At 36.5% G+C, this 19,882-nt stretch overlaps 1 protein-coding gene across 1 annotated transcript; it reads left to right on the forward strand.

The window, feature by feature from the left end:
• The first annotated feature begins 1,177 nt into the window (after positions 1-1,177).
• On the forward strand, positions 1,178-8,938 carry LOC121755355 (regulator of nonsense transcripts UPF3-like). Its single transcript, XM_042150677.1, has 13 exons — positions 1,178-1,658; positions 2,741-2,847; positions 3,049-3,144; positions 3,215-3,313; positions 3,440-3,519; positions 4,349-4,459; positions 4,617-4,764; positions 5,612-5,685; positions 6,669-7,113; positions 7,318-7,416; positions 7,507-7,628; positions 7,714-7,766; positions 8,261-8,938. The coding sequence occupies exons 1-12, from the start codon at positions 1,504-1,506 to the stop codon at positions 7,750-7,752; spliced, it is 1,575 nt and encodes a 524-aa protein (XP_042006611.1). The 5' UTR covers positions 1,178-1,503; the 3' UTR covers positions 7,753-7,766; positions 8,261-8,938.
• The last annotated feature ends 10,944 nt before the right edge of the window (positions 8,939-19,882 follow it).

Here is a 19,882-nt window from a genome sequence, read left to right on the forward strand (position 1 = left end):
ATTCAATACGATGGAGGCTCTCGCACGAGGTGGATCATACCCAATGCCCACTTGAGGAAGTTGAACTATTCTACCACCCCAATATAAACTCACGAATACTGGCATGATTTTTGCAAAAATATATATACAAACCAACAACAATTAAAGACAATTTTTTTCAATAAACCCTAATTTAGTAAGTTTAAAATAAATTTATCAAAACCCCTAATAATATGTAAATAAACAACAAATAAGGGAGCAATGTTGAAAGATTGAAGGAAACTTACCTAAATATGAAGGGAATCGCCAAGAAATCGAGGAAATCGCTGAGTTTTGTCTGCCTCTCTTTCTCTTTCTCTCGCGTATTCTGCCTATTCTGCCTTCCTGCTACTGATTTAAGCAAGTTAGAGACGCATGAGCCTCATGCGTCTCTCCCTAAGACGCATGAGCCTCATGCGTCGTCTATTAAAATTTTAAAAAAATAAAAGACGCATGAGGGAGATGCGTCTCTACCTAAGACGCATGACCCTCATGCGTCGTTAAAAAAAAGCGACAAAAAGAGAGACACGTGACCCTCATGCGTCTTTATGAAAGACGCATAATAGTCATGCGTCTCATTAAAAGGAGACGCACGAGGGTCATGCGTCTCTCCCAAACCCGGAACAAAAAAAAGTTCAGTACAAACACGAAATCTAAGTTCTATTCTAGAAAAAAAAAAAACCCAGAGTGAAATTAAAAGAAAGAGATCATTTTCATTTCAAATCATGCATATTAAAGTTGGTGTTGTTCCACATTTGACAATTCGCCAGCACAAATAATCAAAAGTTGTGAATAGTTTATAAGTCGTTATAAAAAAATCATATCTGAACAATTTATAATTTTTTGTGTATATACATATCCACAAACACGAGTTTAAACATAGAATTATTAAATTATGAGAAAGAAAAAAATGATTTAAGTAGTAGTATTATAATATTAGAAGTGAATGAAGTACGTACAAGAGTTTATAGTGTCGATGGAATATCAATATATCATAAGTTTTAATATAAAATTAATTGTGAGCATTATAAATTTTGATACGACATTGTTTAAGTAATTTAAAAACTGGGACAAAATATACTTTTTAAGTTATTATTAATGGATAATTAGCCTAAGGTAATTAATAATACAACTAAACATGGGTTAAGTATTCATACAAAGTGCAGAGAAAGGAAAAAGTCTAGACTTTGCATACACGCACAAAATCCTCTTTCGTCACTCCTCTCCTAGGTTTCTTCTTCTCTCTCTAACTTTCTTCTCTGCTCTCATTCTTCATCACTCTTTCTCTCTCCTGCAATGGCTGTTCCGAAATACGAATTTTACAATTAGGGCTCATGTGGGGAAATATAATTGATCGCTGCTGAAAACCGCGTTAAGATGTAATTTTAGGGCTTTCAAGGGTTATCTTGACGGGAAATCGAGTTTGTTGCGGACTGCTTTTTTCTTGTAATTAAATCTAGAATCGGTGTTAGGGTTTTGTCGCGCATGAAGGGTCCGCTGGATCGAACGAAGGTGGTGCTGCGGCACTTGCCGCCCACGATTTCTCAGTCAAACCTCGTCGACCATATTGATTCTCACTTCTCCGGCCGCTACCATTGGCTTTCTTTTCGCCCGGAAAATCTAGGTAAGGCTTTACTTGCGTATATGAGCATGGGCAATGCGTTGATTGGACTTGCCTTTTTCGTGGTTTGATTAGTGATTTGTGTTTAGCTCTTGTTAGGTGTGTATGCATATGTATTTTTGTGGAGGTTGTCTGTTAGGTATCTGTTGCTTAGTTAAGCAGGAATGGGGGTGGGTATTCGATTGGTTGTGTGATATCTGCAAACTTTCTGGTTCAGGTGTAGGAACTTTAGAACTTCAGATTATTGGTTCTTGTGCCATTTATGAATTTTTTTTTGGAATCAAGTTTAGTTTGTTTTCTGTCTGTTTTGCCTCTATTTAACGTTTATGTTCTGTACAATGCTGTGAGTTTGCTAATAGAAGAACTGTTGTTAACTCTGAGTAGTACTCTGCAACCACAGAAAAATATTTGGTGAGTTAAATAAAATGTGGAGGGTTCTGGTATAATTTGGTATGCAACTTTATTAGCGTTTTTCTTTCTTAGGGTGTTGTGCATTGATGAGAGAATTTATATTTCTTTGATATTTTGCTTTTGATGACCATTTAGATTTCGGAATTTAGTGCCTGTTGGTGCATTCTTTTAATGTTTCTGGGAAGGAAGCTGTCTGACTTGTTTACTGTTGGATATGGTTGTCATGGAAGGGTTATTTTAGGACTTAGGGGTCAGTGGGACCCTTGGCAATTTAAAAGTCACCACTTATTGCACATGGACAATCTTTTACCTTTTTTTCTGCTTGTATTGTACTATGGTAAAGACTATTCTCTAATCTCTAGTGAGGCTATGTTGTATTTTGTTATCATTGACCTCCACAAGTTGGGACTTGGGTGCTTGTAAGTTGTAACTCACGGGCTATAGGGAAGTGGAGGTATCAGGATTCTTAGGTTAAAAATTTATTCTCTTGGAATTTATGTTTGTCTATTTAGTGGTCTGACTTGCATTTGGTACATAGAGAAAATTGTTTGATACGTAAGCTAGTCTCAGTCGTCGATTCATATTTGAGATGTGCCTCCGAAGCATTATTTCTGACTAATGTTCCATGTCTCACAAATAATGACTGAGTACTTAATTTCCTCTCTGAACGTTTACATTTCTTATCTGCAGCCCAAAGCATCTAAAATATGCCAGAGCTTACATTGACTTTAACAAGCCAGATGATGTGATTGAGTTTGCTGAGGTTTTTAAGGGGCATGTCTTTGTCAATGAGAAAGGTAATGTTCAGAACATTAACTAAAAAGCAGTACCCATGGTGATCTGTTTTTTTGCTATTTAGGATTTTTCCCACCTTCGCTTCTTATGCTTTGTTACTCCTATTTTTGGTTTGTTTTGACGAGTAAGACCCAGCCTTTTACCTTCGTTATGAGAATCTAAATATTTTTTTCTGACTGGGTGACCTTAATTTATCTCCCTAGGAACACAGTTTAGAACAATTGTTGAATATGCCCCTTCACAACGTGTTCCGAAACAGTGGTCCAAGAAGGATGGCCGTGAAGGGACTATATTGAAAGGTAATAATGTCTGATCATCACCTGCTACTGTATGCTATCCAATATGTTTTAATTGTAAACCAATATGTAGATCCTGAATACTTGGAGTTCCTTGAATTTCTTGCAAAGCCCGTTGAGAATCTTCCCAGTGCAGAGATACAGCTGGAGAGGAAAGAAGCAGAACGAGCTGGTCAGACTTAATTAGATGTTATTCCATGTTGTTAATGCAACAAGCTTATATAGAATAAAAATGAGCTAGTGTTGCTGGTAATATTTGTTTTTTACATGAAATCATTTGGCCTTTTTTTTCTTTTAGGTGCTCCAAAGGATGGTCATATAGTCACCCCGTTAATGGACTTTGTTCGTCAGAAAAGAGCAGCAAAGGGTGGACCTCGGGTAGGTCTTGCTACAGGCTTTTCCTTCTCCCCTTGAGAAATATTGAAGTAGAAAAATCTGTTGGAAGTAAATTATTTATTTTCCCCTTTCTGGGAGAATATGACACGATTATGTGGTGCGATTTTTGTTTTGGTGGGAAATTTTGTTATGCTTTTCCGGTTGCCCCGATCAAGGTTGTCTGATACTTCTTTTGCAGTGTGCAAGCGAAACTTGCTTTTGTAGTGTGAATAGACCCTTGTCCAGCCCTGACTAGCATGTTGTATGTTAGCTCTTAGAGGATGGAAGAAGCATCTGTGAATGCTGTGATTGATAGAATATGAAAGTTACTTAGGCAAAAAATACCCTGAAGAATAATTCCTGACCTAATAAGTTGGTCCTTGTGATTATGATGCCATAGCAACTGTAATTAGGACTTGTCATTGTTCTCAAGTTCTTTAAATACTTAAATGCTTTCACTTGAGGCAATGTTTTAGTCAAACTATTTCCTTTTTATTTGTTGATATGCTTATATTTTGTTTCTTATATACTGTCCTTCATACATTATACTTGAGATTAATGTTTCGGCTTAGATAGAGTTTTGTTGCGACTTTTCTTATTTTCATCCTTTTCTGCTCTATGTGGTGGCTTATACCCTCTGGACCGAATCCCTTGTATCTCTCATCCACAGCATTTCACTGAAATAATTTCTCGGTTGCTATCAGTTATTTTTAGATTTTTATCACTAGGTGTATGGTCACTAACTTTGTTTCTGTCACCTCTCCTTTTAGTAGGCGTGTTACTTTTTTGGTATAATTTGTATGTATGTCTGATTTGTCTTAAAATTTGATAGAGGACCGTGTTGAATGGGAAGTCATCTAGAAGAGTTGGCGGAATGCCATCTAGAAATCAAGTCTCTGGTTCTTCAAAACGAGGTTCAGAGAAGAGGACATCTACTACCATGGTAAATAGATTCTTAGATGCGATTCCTGAGACTGCTATTGATCGTAGTGTTGAGTTTCACACCCATTAACAGACATTATGGACAGTAATCCAGTTTTTGTCTTATACTGGATTTGGTATTTTACCCCTAACATCTCACTCTGTTATATATTGCACAGTATGTATTAAGGGACAGTTCCAAGATTCTGGGAAACAAAGATAAATCAACTTATTCATTGGCTCGCAAACAAGATGTTCAACAACTGAATGATAAGCCTATCAATTCAGGATCTATAACCGGAAATGAATCATTAGAAGGGGAAAATGGTATGTTCCTAGTTGCTGTACCTGGATTTCATTGACGATGACATGCTCCTTTTATGTCCTAGATTATCCAATCTCATCTTGATTTTAAATTTCTTACTGTGTAACGTAGTGAGGGATTTCACATTATCTATTTGAGTACTGAAACGCATTCTTTGTCATGGTTCCTGGTATGGTTTAATTCTTCTGATTGTAATGTTTGATTCTATAATGATTATTATGGAAAGTCTAGCATTGAGTATTAGAATACAAACGGATACCAATCATGTGCAGATAATATATCAATTCTTGCTTGATCTTACAGTGTTTTTTCCTGGCATATTTTTAAAGCACTACATTCTTGGTTACTTGGTTTTTGCTTGTGAAAAGACTACGAACATATATGCTCTGTCAAAAGACTAGGAACATAAATATATACAAATGGAGCATGAATGCTACAGATTGTCTTGAACCTATTGAGTAGGAAATGAAGCCTCTTTAATATTTTTTTGCTATTTTTGATCAGTAATGTTGATTGGCTTAATTCATGTTCAAACCTGTTTGATTTAATTTTAGTGAATTGAATGCGTAACTGTTAGTGTTGGAGTTCTACTTTTCCATTGAAACGTCTTTTTAGCGTGTTTTTTATATTTCTATTTGTTTCTGGTTGGTTGGTTGATTTTTGTTTGTAATGTCTTGTGTGTGGTGAAAGTTGATCTTCGTAGTACTTTGAGTTTTGCTCAATCAAGTTACTGGACTCTTCCAGACTATAAGAAAGATGATCTCTTTCCACTTCTAACTTCTTTGCTATTCTTGTGTTTATCACCATCTCTTGCAGTCCCTTCATGGTATGCTATTTAATTTGTTTTAGGAGGTACAGGATCCACTGGTTCTTTGAAGAAGAAAATCCTACTTCTAAAAGGAAAAGAAAAGGAAATTCCTAATGTAAGTCTTTTATGGTTTTGTATTATGGTTTGTGATTCGAGTACCTAGGAAGAGGAAATAAGTTTCTCAAGTTAGCTAGGAATTGCATATCCAGCGCAGTAGTTCTCGCATGGTTCATAATTGTATGTCCTCAACATCACACGCACTTTACCTTTGGCTAGATACGCTGAAGTTTTAGTTCTTTTTGTGGAAACCTATTTGTATACAGGTTGCAAAGTTAGCTTTTAGGAGTACCATTAACCATTATATACTCCATTCTATACACTTTAGAACAAATTGTATCATCATGAGTAGCTTCGGTGCTTTCATTCTTATAAAATCTCATGTTACAATCTTGTATTCTCTATTTAAGGATTCTTGTCGGGACTAGGGAATGTTTCGAACTGGTCCCGGTTATTATGTTTCTAATTTCACCGAGTTCTGATTTAGATGAACTCCATTACAGGGGAGAAAATGAAATTGCTATGCGAATTGGGTATTGGCATTGCCTTTGGCTCTATTTCCTTTGATATATCTGTTTGGTTTCTTTTACACAACATTAAAGGATGGACTCATTCTGAACTTCTATTGTTTGTAGGTATAAAAGTTTAGGGTCTAGGGCTCTATTTCAATCGTCCATTAATGATAGGATAATGGTATCATGTCACGTGCCTTGCTTTTATCTTCACATTAGGAGCTCTTCCAAATTGTTAATCAAATTAAAAGTGCTATGTCTTATCATGTTAAGAGTTAATGTTGCTGTTTTCATAAAAACATTACTGTGCTTTTTCTGCTTTGATGATTCATGAATGATTGGTTTATCTTTCAAAGCACATTAATATGGATACACCTTCAATTATGTTTGCCAATACACTATAATGAGAATTTGCATGTTACTTTTGTCTTCTGGAGGCAAGCTTTCATCTTGGATATCTATTCTGGCCTTAGCATATCTGAAATAATAATGGATTAAAAGCATGATTTCACTTGTGTGCCTTCTGTAGGTTTCTGGCGGTTCTTTAATGCGACAGAACACAGCCTCTCCTGACAAAGCTGCTGCCCTGAAACATAATCAGCAGCGTGAAGCTAGTGGAAAGATAATCAGGAGCATTCTTCTTAGCAGGGATACTCGTCAAAATCAAACATCTTTGGGACCACAATCAGAACTGCCTATCCAGTCTTCTAATCAAGAAAGTGCTAAGAAACCTCCTCGACCCCCGAGTCTGCAATCACTTCAGAAGGATACGAATGGGGCTCCTGAGGACAAGTTAGGCTCCAATGATTTGCATGTTGTACCCACCGAGAAGCAGGAGAGACGGGGAAGGAACAAGGATAGACCTGATCGTGGTGTTTGGACTCCACTTCGACGTGCGGATGGATTACATTCAAGTGATGAATCATTATCCTTGTCTGCTTCGCAAACATCTGAAACAGGGGATCCTGCAGAAGGTGTATAATATGTGATACTATTTAATTGGATAGTTTTTTCATTTATTCAAGTGATTATTTAACATCAAACCGCTAATAAGATTTGCTTTCGGTGGTTTACTATGCACTATCCTGTCTAAAGTGATAATGATGTGTGTTCTGCTCAAGGTGCTTAGGTCTCAATTTATCTAATATCAGGTTTATGTGATTGTTTATGCCTTTCAGGAACTCATGTAGAATCAAAACAAGATATGCTGGTCACACGTGGTGGTGAATTCAGACCCCTAGGAGGTGGCCGTGGTAGGCATTTCTCATCTGACAATGGTGAGTTTTACGTTTAAAGTTTGGGGAAGAAGTGTATATATAATTCTTACATTTGTAAGTTTCACGCTGATAGTTTAGGAATTACTGTAGGGCCTTATACGCATGGGATTCGACGTGGGTCAGCTTATGACGTGAAGGAAGCAGATGGCTCTTCCGTTGTAGAGGGGAAATCCCCAAAAAGGGGAGGTTCTTCTGGCTATGGTTCTAATGAGGTTTGTAGATTGCTATACTTGAACAACTTTTAGTCTCATCATTCAGTTGTATTGCATGCTTATATATATTTCCATAAAATTACAGAAACAAGTGTGGGTCCAAAAGTCCAGGTCAGCTACATAGTTTGGTTGCATACGGTGAGCTTCATTTTTAATAACTGCATTTCCCTTTGATTTTGGTTCTCGTCTCTTTTTGTCAAAAACAAGACATTACTGACTCCAGATTACATAATAGTAAGTAATACCGGTTAATCTTAAATTCTAGCTAGTGTTGGGACGGGTTTTGTCTAGTTTCATGCAGAGAATCACCATCCAGTGTATACTTTTTTTTATCACAACTAATAGTTTCTGGTAGGTAATTGTGTATCAAGAATTAGCATTCTTGATCTCTGTGTCCATGAAACTAGATATGAATATGATGATTGCAGCCATATGGTATGCTGTATTATTTATGCACAATATTTTCCCAAATATGTTTTTTTGCGTAACTATCAAATATTGCAATTGCAACATCACCTTTCAAATTTTGTCTGGCTTGTACTGGGAAAATGACATTACAACTATATGTTCTTCTGGGGCCTAGCACTGAATCTTTGGTGACTGCAGTAGTTAAAAATTTGCAATTTTTGCAGTGAAATGCTTTTGTGAATTGCCATTTTGAAGCATAAATCAGGATGCCCGAGAGAATATCCTGCAAATGCAGGGTATGTGGAGAGACAGATGTGTTTTGCTTGGAAGACCATAGAGGCCTTCAGTTTTGCCTGAATGCTGCAGATGGTATTTACTGCTTGGTTGATTAAGAAATTATGATCCTAAGTTGAAGATGGTCAGGGAAAAGAGCAAGAAGTTGAGAAAGTGAATATGTCAAGCATATAACACCACCATATTGATCGGTGTCCCTTTGGTAGGTTTATACTAATTGACAAGGCTATGCATCTCCAGTTCTTGCCGTTGATTTACTGGCTATCAGGGATGATGATGACTTTCATTCGCTGAACTGTAAATACAAATCTGAAGTGGGTGTACTGCTACTGCTATATAGTATGTGGTTTTGTTCAGCGGTCTTCTATCCGGTTTCAGTAAATTTACGATTGTAGACCCTGGTTAGTACCGGGATTTACTACTGTATCCAGCTTTGTTTAAACCCAGTTGTAAGTGGTTTTAGTTTAGTTGTATGACACCCAACTATAAACTGTGTATGTTGAGGAAAAGGGTGTTAGGAATGACTGCCAGTGCTGGACAGTGCTTTGACCTCATTGCGTGTTGGTTTGAATGGGAAATAGAATGAGCTTTTTCTCTTTTGGGGTCAATATCGGCAATGCAGTTCATCTAATGATAAATCTAATCCCGAATTATAGAGCTATGGCACAACATACTTGAATGAATTTGTCGATTTTGATTAGAAATAGAATGAGATTTTCATGGCATCCCTCTTATTTTTTGAATCTCATATATCAATATTTGATGGGCTTAAATAACTTTAGAATGAGAGATCGTGCTGGAATCTTATGAAGTGACATGGAAGTATAATCCTATATTATGAATATATGTTTATACAGACTGCTTCTATACGGTGCACTATGAATTATTTAGAGAAATATGCAACACTTCTAGAAGTCTTGTACAGAATTTTACTCAATAAAGTTTATTCCTTATAAAATAAAAGTATTGTTTAGACGTGAATGTTATCAAAACATGTCTCATTTCCAAAAAAAAAAATTACTGTTAACGATCGTATACGTAAATGTTTGAACTAAAAATTAACAAAAAAAAACCAGAATTTGAATTTGATTAGTTATGTGGTTGGGCGTAGCTGTTGATTTTAAATCTAAACTATTTGAACATTAACATGTACTGTAGTTGAAAGGACGCTTCGAAATTATAGGTTCCGAGAATAAAAAATTGCTGAATGATCAAACCAATATTAGCTACACGCCTACATTCATCAATAGAAAATAGATAGTATCAATTTTTATTAGGATAAAAACTACACCGCTATCCACACCTACTAACAAGATTGATGACATTTATGTTACTACTAAATTGCCCAAGGTATATAATAGTTGAGTATGCTTATTAGTTACTAGTACTAATTAAGATTATATAATTACACTTTGTGGAAGATTTCCGAACTTAAATGTTTTAATATAAGTATATACGTAACATTTTCTTTGTCTTACTTAAATGAATCGCGTTTCCCTTTTTAATACCCTCACTTAAACTAATACTCTCTACGACAAAAAAGTATGATTGTATGAATTATTTTAGTTTCAATCTCACCCTCCACTAACACTACTTGTATTATCTTTCTCTTATTTATCTTATTTTACTAATTTTGCATTAAAATTCATATCCAACCCAAAATAAATGTAGGGAGTGTTATATTTTCTAAATCAGAACCGTCACATTTTCTATTTTATTATTTCTCCTACTTTATTTTCTCTTAATTTAATTCACAAAATAATAGTAGTAGTATTATAGTAGTAAAATTTTGTGCCGGGAGAAAATCCGTCGCTTTAAGCGGGGGTGGAGGGATTATGTACTTATCTACTTATCTTCAATGAAATGGCGAGAATATTGAATCAGTATGCACTATGAACCAAAAAGAATCAATCAGTTATATGAATTTTCAAGTTCCCTTCATCTTTTATGATATCATATTTTGGATTGAAAAATTTTCATTTAAATCATAATTTTTCGTTGACTTTTAGCCTATCCCATAACTTATAAAGTAGGCTATTAAATCAACATTTTTGTACATTTCTCTATTTTCTTATACAATTAAATGTTGGCAAAATTTATTGTGACTTTTATACTTTTCATAATTATATCTTCTTCAATTACATAATAACATCTAAAATCGACCATCATAATATTTTTGTAAGTTATGGGATCGATCAGAAATAAAGCAAAATTTGCAATTTGATGTATTTTGGATTTATAACTTTCAATTTGTTTTTATGTTTATATTCAATAATTTAATTTTGTATTATTATTATTACATTTTTTTTGCTAAGTGATGCATTTCTTTTCAGCTTGTAATATAAGAAAGTAATGTTTGTTAGTAACTTTTTTTTATCAAAAAGATAAATGACGTGTTTTAATTAATTTATAAACTTGTAATGTGTCATTGAATGAGAATATGATTCAAGACTTTTATTGCATAGTGTTTATTGTTTATTCAACTAATGGTGTAACGGGGGTAAGTTCAATTGATTTACAAACTGATATAGCTTCGCGGAATCATTTATCAGTCTATTTTTAATTATTTTTTTTATGAGTGTGAGAAAGTGAAATGAAAGTGGAGCCAAAATTTGCATTGATTAGAAATGAGAGCATCTTGTAAAGTGGAGCACCACAAATGTATATAGCGCTTACGTTGAAGCAAGCTTCACCTCTTCATTCCCACCTTCATCTCATCCATGGCGTTGGCTACTGCTACCGCTACCTTGCCTCTAAGGCCTTCTTCTTTCACCTCCAATTCTAATTCCAAATGCAGTACAACTAGGATCAGAATTTCTGCGCAAATTTCAACCAATGGCTCCCCACCTCTCGCCAAAACCTTCTCAGGTTCCCTCCCTCGCTCTATCTCTCTGATAAACCAATACAAATTAATTGATTTATGTTTTCTAGTTTAGGTGAATCGTATAAGTAACGTTTTAGCTTTACATTGAATGATTTAACCTTCATAATAGATATCTGGAAATATGATTTTGATTACTGATAAATATCCTGAAAATCTCATCATGAAATGTATTTCGAATTACTTGGACATGTATGAGAATAGAAATTTGAACGCTGAGGTACCTTGATAAGCTAGATTCCTGCAGCTCTCACAAATTGTAGGCCTGCCGATTCTTATCTTGAATTACCTTCACAAATTCACTTTTTAAGAGGAAAAACATCTTAGGATATTGATACATGACATTTGACCTATGAGGGATGGGTTGCAATTGCTAAGCAATAAAGAGCTAGAATCAGTTCATGTTTCTTTAATCATAGAATATGAGATGATATTCTGTCTAAATTCTTGTTGAGTTATGGTCATCAAGGACCTATGATTGTCTATCATGGTTATATCTGGAGTTCCTTGGGATCCTGCTCACCCATAAGTTTGACCAGTTACTGTATCTACAAAGGTAGGTAGAACCTCGTAAACATAGTATTTATTGTAGTTGTCCTCCATTGGAAAAGTGTTACCAGCTAAGGTAGTCTTTCGTATGATTCTGTCCAAGATAAATTAGACAGGTCCTAAGTCCATGGAGACATTTTAATATTTCTGCAGATTGAATCGCAGGGAAGCCAGAGGCAGATGTCATAGTTATAGGAAGTGGTATTGGCGGACTGTGTTGTGGTGCACTCTTAGCTAGATACGATCAAGATGTTTTGGTATTGGAAAGCCACGATTTACCTGGGGTGCTGCTCATTCATTTACAATCAAAGATTACAAGTTTGATTCTGGTCCTTCTCTATTCTCCGGTTTTCAGTCAAGAGGTCCTCAGGCAACCCTCTAGCTCAGGTATGTTGAATTTTTTTCTCATTATTTTTTTGTGTGAGTAATAAATAGTAGGCCCCATAATAACAAATATATACTGGCAGTATCTAGAATGGTTAAATGTTGTGTTTGCCATGAGGTCAGGTGTCTCATAGATTTGGTTATGCTTGTAAAGTTACACTCATATTATTGGATAATTTGAAGGTCCTCGATGCATTGGGTGAATCACCTCCCTGTGCACCTATGACTCGTGGAAGGTAATCATAACCGAAGGTGAATTCCTGTCTCGCATTGGCCAACTGAATTTTTCAAGGTAAACATTTTTTGTTATTCTTAGTTTTCAATTTATTTTCTTTTGGCCCTTAGGATTTCCAAGCCGTTAGTAAATTAGCGAGGGGTTGCCTTTGTTTGATTATTTACGCCTTCAGAAATGAAAAAGGTTCTGATTACTCACTACGTTCAGTCATTCTTTATACGTTTTCGCGTTAATTGGTATCAGAGAAATGTGGATTTGTACACACTTCCTGTTCCTATAGCGCCGTGGGAGGATGTTAGTTTGGATTTCGTTTTAGGATTGCCGCACACACTAAAACGGAAAGGTTCGATTATAATTGCGGTGGTGGATCGATTTTCTAACATGACACATTTTGTTCCATGCAACATAACATATTAAATACTAATAACCAATCCAATATGACATATATCTACAATATTTATTCCAATAATCTGAAATTCATACAACGTTAATATCACCACTCCCTCTTCGTTTAAACCCAACGGCATACCAATTCGACCAAAACAAATAGTTAAGAAAATTAAGAAAGGTAAGCACCGCAAGCAGCCAATAAAACAGATCCAAGCGATCATTATCAAGATTATTATCCGTGAGCCACCCCACCCCGCCTCCGCCGTCACTCTATCCACAAGCGAAACCAGCACCGAGCTCAGAAAAAACCCAAACGAGTAAGTAAGATCAATAAGTAATCGCCGTCAACGACGCCCGCATCCCCTCCGCCGGCAGCGGCTGCTTGTAGAAGAACTCCAGCAGGCCCACCGCCGTGAGCATCTCCGACACCCCGAATATCACAAACTGCGGCGCCAGCCACCACAAGGAGAGTAAATGATCGGAGGTGTTGCGTCGCTTGTGCTCGACGAGGCGCCGCGGCGGAGATCATGGAGAAGGTGGAGAGGAGGGGGGAGGAGAGGGAGGGGATGGATTGGAGGGAGGCCAGGGGGATGTGGAAGGAGTGGAAGAGGCGGGTGTTCATGGAGGAGGCTTGCTGGACGGAGAAGGTCTGGAGCTGGGCGAGGATGGTGTTGAACATGATTGTGCACAGGAAGATTGGAGTTATTGACATTAGGATTTTCACTTGTTCGACCTTTTCCCAGCTGCACACTCTCCATCCGCTTTCTTGCTCTTGTTCAAGAATCTGCAAACAAAAATTGAAATTCCATTTTTTGAATTTGAAGATACACAAGTTATAAATAATTACGTACACAAAAACTGGGTGGAATAATAACCTTAGCTAATTATTTGAAATAAACTAAAGCATGCATAATTGAAATTGAAGAAAATTATGCACAACAAAAAAATTGGACTCCATTAAAAAGGTGACAAGAAAAATATACAAATACTCCACTATAGTCTCAAGTTCAATTGATGATAAACTAGATGATTTTGGATCATGTTTTCTATTTAAGTTGTCCATAAGATTAGTCTCAATCGATTTATAATAAGGTATCTTTTTTAATATGTGGATCTCACTTTTCATAATTTTTTTCTCGTTATTTATCTCTTACTTTACCAATTATTGCTTGTGACGTCCATAACCAAGACTATTTTCTGAGTTTTTATTTTTTTCGTTTTTTAATACTTTCAAAGCTTATCAGAAACCGGAAATTGATGAAAACGGTGTATTTAAAGACAAATGGACTCTTTGTATTTTAATTTTGGTTTTTGGAGTGAATAATAATTGAGTATTTAAGACAAGGAGCTCTTTATTTTAATTTTGGTTGGTGGAATAAAAAAATATATGCAAGTTTGATCAGCACCGAGGCAACAATATGGTTAGTCGGCTATATGCAATATGATATTTAAAATCATAATTTATTTAATTAATCCCAATATAACAAAAAGGTGGCGAATTTGTGACGTGTTGTAATTGATTTCAAAAAGGAATATGAAAATAGTACATAAATCAAATTACCTGAATCGACTATTGGAAACACTGTCGGAAATGGGCTTGTCAGTATTAGGCTCCATGGAGTGGCTGCCCTGTTCAGATGGACACACTTGCTTTCGGGGTTGGATCCCCTACTGTAGAGGAATCACAGCAGGGAGATGCTGTCCCTCACATATCAATTTTTTATTAATAAAAATATATTAATTTTATAAAAAAAATTTATATAAAAAATTGGAATGTGAGGGACAACATCTCCCTGCTGTGATTCCAAAGCAGGGGATCCAACCCCCTTGCTTTCTCTTTAAAGTTGCAGCCACAATCACCTAAAACATAAACAAAGCTTGAATTCTAAATTATTTTTCTAGAAAAAACATTGGATTGCTTTGAAAGTAAATTTTAAAATATAATAATAAAGGTTTTATATACTTGTTGCACATTAATTAGGTGGAAGCTAGATGCCAAATCTTCCGACATGTCTTAATTTATCTATTATTAGACACGTTAATGACTAATCAGCACTTGCATAAAGTAGAACATATTATGTTATTCAACTACCGGTGGATTTATTAAATATTTCTGTTTTCCTTATTTGAGTTGGAGGATAATGAAAAATATATATGTGCGTATGTTGGCCTAGTGACAGAATAGTTAATGATCGAGCCAAATATCTCAAATTCGATTCTTTAAACTGTTTGTTTATTTAACCATTTAGATGCATAAAATAAGTTGACAAAATTGGGTGCTATGGACATTTTCTAATTAAAGGGCATCTTTATTATGGCCTTATGGATGAGGAGATTGGTGCCACTAGATGTCAATGTATTTCATGATTAATCAGTATCTCATGATTAATCATCTTATTTCCACTTCTCTATGATTAATTTAATCCTCGACAAAATTCTAGTAGGATAGACATCGCAAAGAAAAAGATATTTGAAGTCAAAAGATGGTTCTTCAATAGGATTAGTGCTTAATTAGTACTCTCTCCGTCCCACAATAAGAGTCACACTTTTTCATTTTGGTCTGCCACAATAAGAGTCACATTTCATTTTTACCATAAATGGTAAGTAGGTCCCGCATTAACTCACTTCCCTCACATTTTATTATAAAACTAATATAAAAAAGTGAGTTTTATATTCCACTAACTTTTCTAATTCACTGTTATTTATATTTCTTAAAATACGTGCTCATCATAAGAGTGACTCCTATTGTGGGACAGAGGGAGTATTATTTTCTTATAATTTGATGTCAATTATTAGTCACATTTAATCGCGATATATATTCAAAGATAGGACGTGTAATTTATTTATTCCAAATCCTTCATTACAATGTGTCCAAAGTCTAAACCAAGAAGAAAATCATTGGTCCAACAAATTATATACCGTGGCAACTCCTAGCAAATTCAGTTTAATTGTGAATAACTCTATAATTACTTGATAAACAAAAGAATTAAATTGTATATATCGTATTTTTTCTATCACACATTGGGGGAGACTTAACACTTCTTAATAATATGATATAAAACATCACACTGTAGTATGAATATAGGACTAATACGTTTAAATTATTGCTCCATTAATATTCTTGATTCATTTATAATCTTGGGGAGATAAAAGGATATTGCATCGCTATGACGCTCAGATGCACCAAGTTTGCATATTTCTGGAAAGATGAAAGTCAATAGCTTGAGAAAATTGAAGGACTTTAGATCCATTAAGATGTGATAGTCAAATCTCTCAAACATTTGATATGCTTCTTAAGGAACTTCTAGTATTGGAGGTCCACCACATATTCTTACATGTAATCAACATTTGATGTGTAATATTGTCAAAAAAGGAATAAGTAGGTAAGTAAGCACTACAAAAGGTAGTAGCCTTTTTTCCCAGTACTATACTCCATGTTATAGCTATTGGAATAATTTTAGAACTTTTTGAAAGCGTTCACTAGACAAGGGAAAATATCGAATAAATGTAAAACAACACAAATAAAAATAATAATATTATTATTTAATCTCTTATTCTGGTCTGTATATGATTATATTAAAATAAATATTTAATACGTATCAGCCATGATGATGAAATCAAGTACAAATTAAGAATTTTAAATCCATAGTCGAAAGAAAGAGAAGTATAACTTCATTCAAATAGTGTGGCTTTTCATCCATCATTTTGACTTGCCAGGCCGGGGCGGACGTATAAATAAATACGAGTAGGGGCTAAATTTTCAATTTAAAAATAAATTTACAAGTAATTTAGATTATCAATAGGGGCTTTTATACTATAATATGTGTAAAATATGGATACATTTTGAAACTTTATAATAGAAATTTTAAAAAAAAATAGATTTATTAGGGGCTAAAGCTAGCCCTACCCCATTATATGTAGGTCCGCCCCTGTTTCCATGTGTGAGAATTAAGTGATAACTCAACATCCCCTTAAAGTGCTCGTATTATTTAAGGCATTAAGGAATGTATAGTGTTATTTCAACAATTTCTCTTTTTACATATCAAATTGCATGAAAAAACATTCCGCATCAATGAATACCAAGGTGGCAATCCTATTTAGTATGTCACATCCATAAAATTTTGACAAATGGAAATAAATATTCCAACTAGATATATAAAATATGGAAACACTCTATAATAAATGTACACCATTTTATTATATGGAAAGTTTATGCATATTCTATATATAATATATACACTATATATAAACACTAAATAATATATATACCACATAATATATAGTAATTGGAATGACGATCATTTTTTTAATAGTAGTTCTAGTTTATAAAATTTAAATTAATTGCTTTATCATGCAACAATCATTTGTCTATTTTGTTTATGAAGTTTTTTCATGCTATATTAAAAATGATTAATGTAATAAATTAGTTTGTTAATCATCTTATTATTATTATTATTATTATATAATTATTATCTATTTTAAAATTAGTTTGTTAATTATTTTATTTTATTAAAGATGTTTTATAATTTTAACAAATATATAATATCCATACAGTTAATATCAACACTAAATAATTATCCATATATTTTATTTAATTAGACACTACATAATCATTTGTATTATTAATTTAATTATATGGAGCAGTATTTAATACCAACAAATTTGAAGTTAATTACACTTTTTATTTGTCTACATTGTTGTATTTATAAAGAAGAAAAAAGTAATCTCCTAAAAATCTTAGTGTAAGATGACTTAGTATAATTAATTACGTGTAAAATGACTTAGTGTACAAATGATTTAATAATTTTAAATACATGAAATGATGGACCTATAAGTATAGTGTATTTATTATGCATAAAATGTGCACAAACTTTTCCATATAATAAATGGTATATATTTATATTTAGAGCGTTTCCATATCTATACATCTAGTTGGAATTAGAGTTGTATATATTTCTATTTGTCAAAAGTTTATGGGTGTGACATACCAAATATGATTGCCACCTTGTTGTTCCTTAACTAGGGAATTTTTTCTCCAAATTGTATGGCTTTTGATCATTTATTGGCGTTTTTGTCCTTATTAATCTCTTCCACCAACCAAAGTTGTTAAATATGTCAACAAATGAGGAATTTGATTTTGGAGGCGACATACTTGTATTGTATTCGTTGTAACTAATGAAATGCTTGTGCTTAAACTTTAAATAAGTGGAGTGACGCATACATTTTTGAAATTACCGTGAAAAAAGGAGGGCTCTCCAATTTGCTCTACTCTTTTCTAATGAAAACTAGTAACAAATTGTGTTTGTGTGAGTCAGCATCGCCCAACACACTAAGAGCATCTTCAGTGGCGGACGTCCGGTCGGACATCCGGTCGGACGTCGCGACGGGCGACCCGGACGGTCCGCCATTGTGGCGTTTGGGGTCGGATATACGGACGTCCCGTGAGGACGTCGGGTGTCCTCGGACGTCCCTGCGACGGGCGGGCGGACGTCCGCCACTGTGGCAAGGGTCGGACGTCCCGCTCGGACGTCCGAATTTTTTTTATTTTTTTTAAACCCTATATATACGGCTCGTTGAACTTCATTTCATTTGCACCACTTGTTGTTAACAAGTTTCTTCTCTTCTTTTACTACAAATTTCATTTCTACTTTTAATGGAGAACGATAGGAACTCCCCGGCCACGAGCGAGTCGCAGACTCCGGCGTTTCCCATCGACTGGAGGGAAACGCCAGCGGAAATGCGACAACAGTACCGGGAATGGGACAGATGGGTGGGATGGGTGGGATGATGTCCCCTTATATGATGATGCCGGGATGGGGATGGGGGGCATGACCCCAAATATGATGGGACAGATGGGTGGGATGATGTCGGGGATGATGCCGGGGATGATTGGCGGGGATGATGCCGGGGATGATGCCGGGGATGATGCATGTGGGGAGGGGGTGGCAGGGGCCCTGAACCACTAGCGGACGATGTCTATCGGCCGGTGTGGATATGCAGTCTACTGATACCCCTTCCACTTATGTTCCGGATACTCAGTTCACCGGCATAGACACTTTCTCTTTTGAGGAGTTGGGGATATCTCCAGTCAGGCAGACGCCCGATGATATGAGCGGGGGCAAGGGGGAAGGGACGTGGCAAGGGCAGGGAAAGCCCCAGGGTCTTCCTCACGAACGGTGGCAGAGGAGGAGGATGAGGAGACGGAAAGAGGACGATCTGGAGCCAGTGGGAAAACGTCGCGCTTTGCGAAGGCTTGGATTGCCAATTGTCGAGGATCCCTATGTCGGTGCCAACCAGCATATTGACAGACTATGGCATCGGATCGCTGAAGCCTACCACACACACCAAACCGGCTAGTGCGAAGCGTCGCCTTCCCGAACAGTGCCGAAAAACAGTGGGAGCGGTTGAGGCCTAAGCTTAGTCGATTTGCTGGCCTCTACCAAAACAACCTCCGCCAGGCAAGCAGCGGTATGTCGAGGAGGATGTCCGAAACCGTTGCCTTTGCTCAGTACCCTGACAGAGCCTTGAAATTCAAACAATTCGACCAGTGGGAGGCCTTTCTCGTGGTGAAGGATTCCCCAAAGTTTTGTGGGGGAGTCGAATCGGGCTGGGCGAAGCGGACGAAGATCAACGCTTCCGGTGAATACAGCAGCAGTGCTGGTTCGCACGAGCTCCCGGAAGCCGATGAAGTGTCCCCGCTACCGCAATCAGACTCTCGCCGTCGTCGTCGCCCGGTTGGGCAAAAGGCTGCGCAACGGAGGGCTAGGGGAACCATCAGCGGTAGCGGGTCGTTCGAGGTTGAATCGGAGGCCCCTGCTCCCCAAGAAGATATCGACCGCCTCGCCCGCGCGCAGTTAACGACAAGCTTGGTCCGGACCATGCATAGGTGGCCATAGCAACGACCGATCCGCTGTACAAGAGGATGCTGAAGGATGTCATCGATGGATGTCGGCGCGATTTGGGGATGCCCCCCATTGGAGATGATGGCGCCGAGCTTAGGCGGAGGGTGACGACGGGGGCGGCACGGGCGACGTGACGGCACGGGTGACGGGGGCGGCACGGGCGACGAGGACAGCGCGGATGAGCCGACCCCATTGGATTATGTATTTTCTT

The sequence above is a fragment of the Salvia splendens genome, chromosome 11 (assembly GCF_004379255.2).
Source record: "Salvia splendens isolate huo1 chromosome 11, SspV2, whole genome shotgun sequence".
In the NCBI taxonomy this organism is placed as follows: Eukaryota; Viridiplantae; Streptophyta; class Magnoliopsida; order Lamiales; family Lamiaceae; genus Salvia; species Salvia splendens.

Coding starts and splice junctions, on each gene's coding strand:
- LOC121755355 (XM_042150677.1), top strand. CDS start 1,504: ATGAAGGGTCCGCTGGATCGAACGAAGGTGGTGCTGCGGCACTTGCCG. Junction 3,145..3,214: donor TGAAGGGACTATATTGAAAG/GTAATAATGTCT, acceptor ACCAATATGTAG/ATCCTGAATACTTGGAGTTC. Junction 7,114..7,317: donor AACAGGGGATCCTGCAGAAG/GTGTATAATATG, acceptor TATGCCTTTCAG/GAACTCATGTAGAATCAAAA.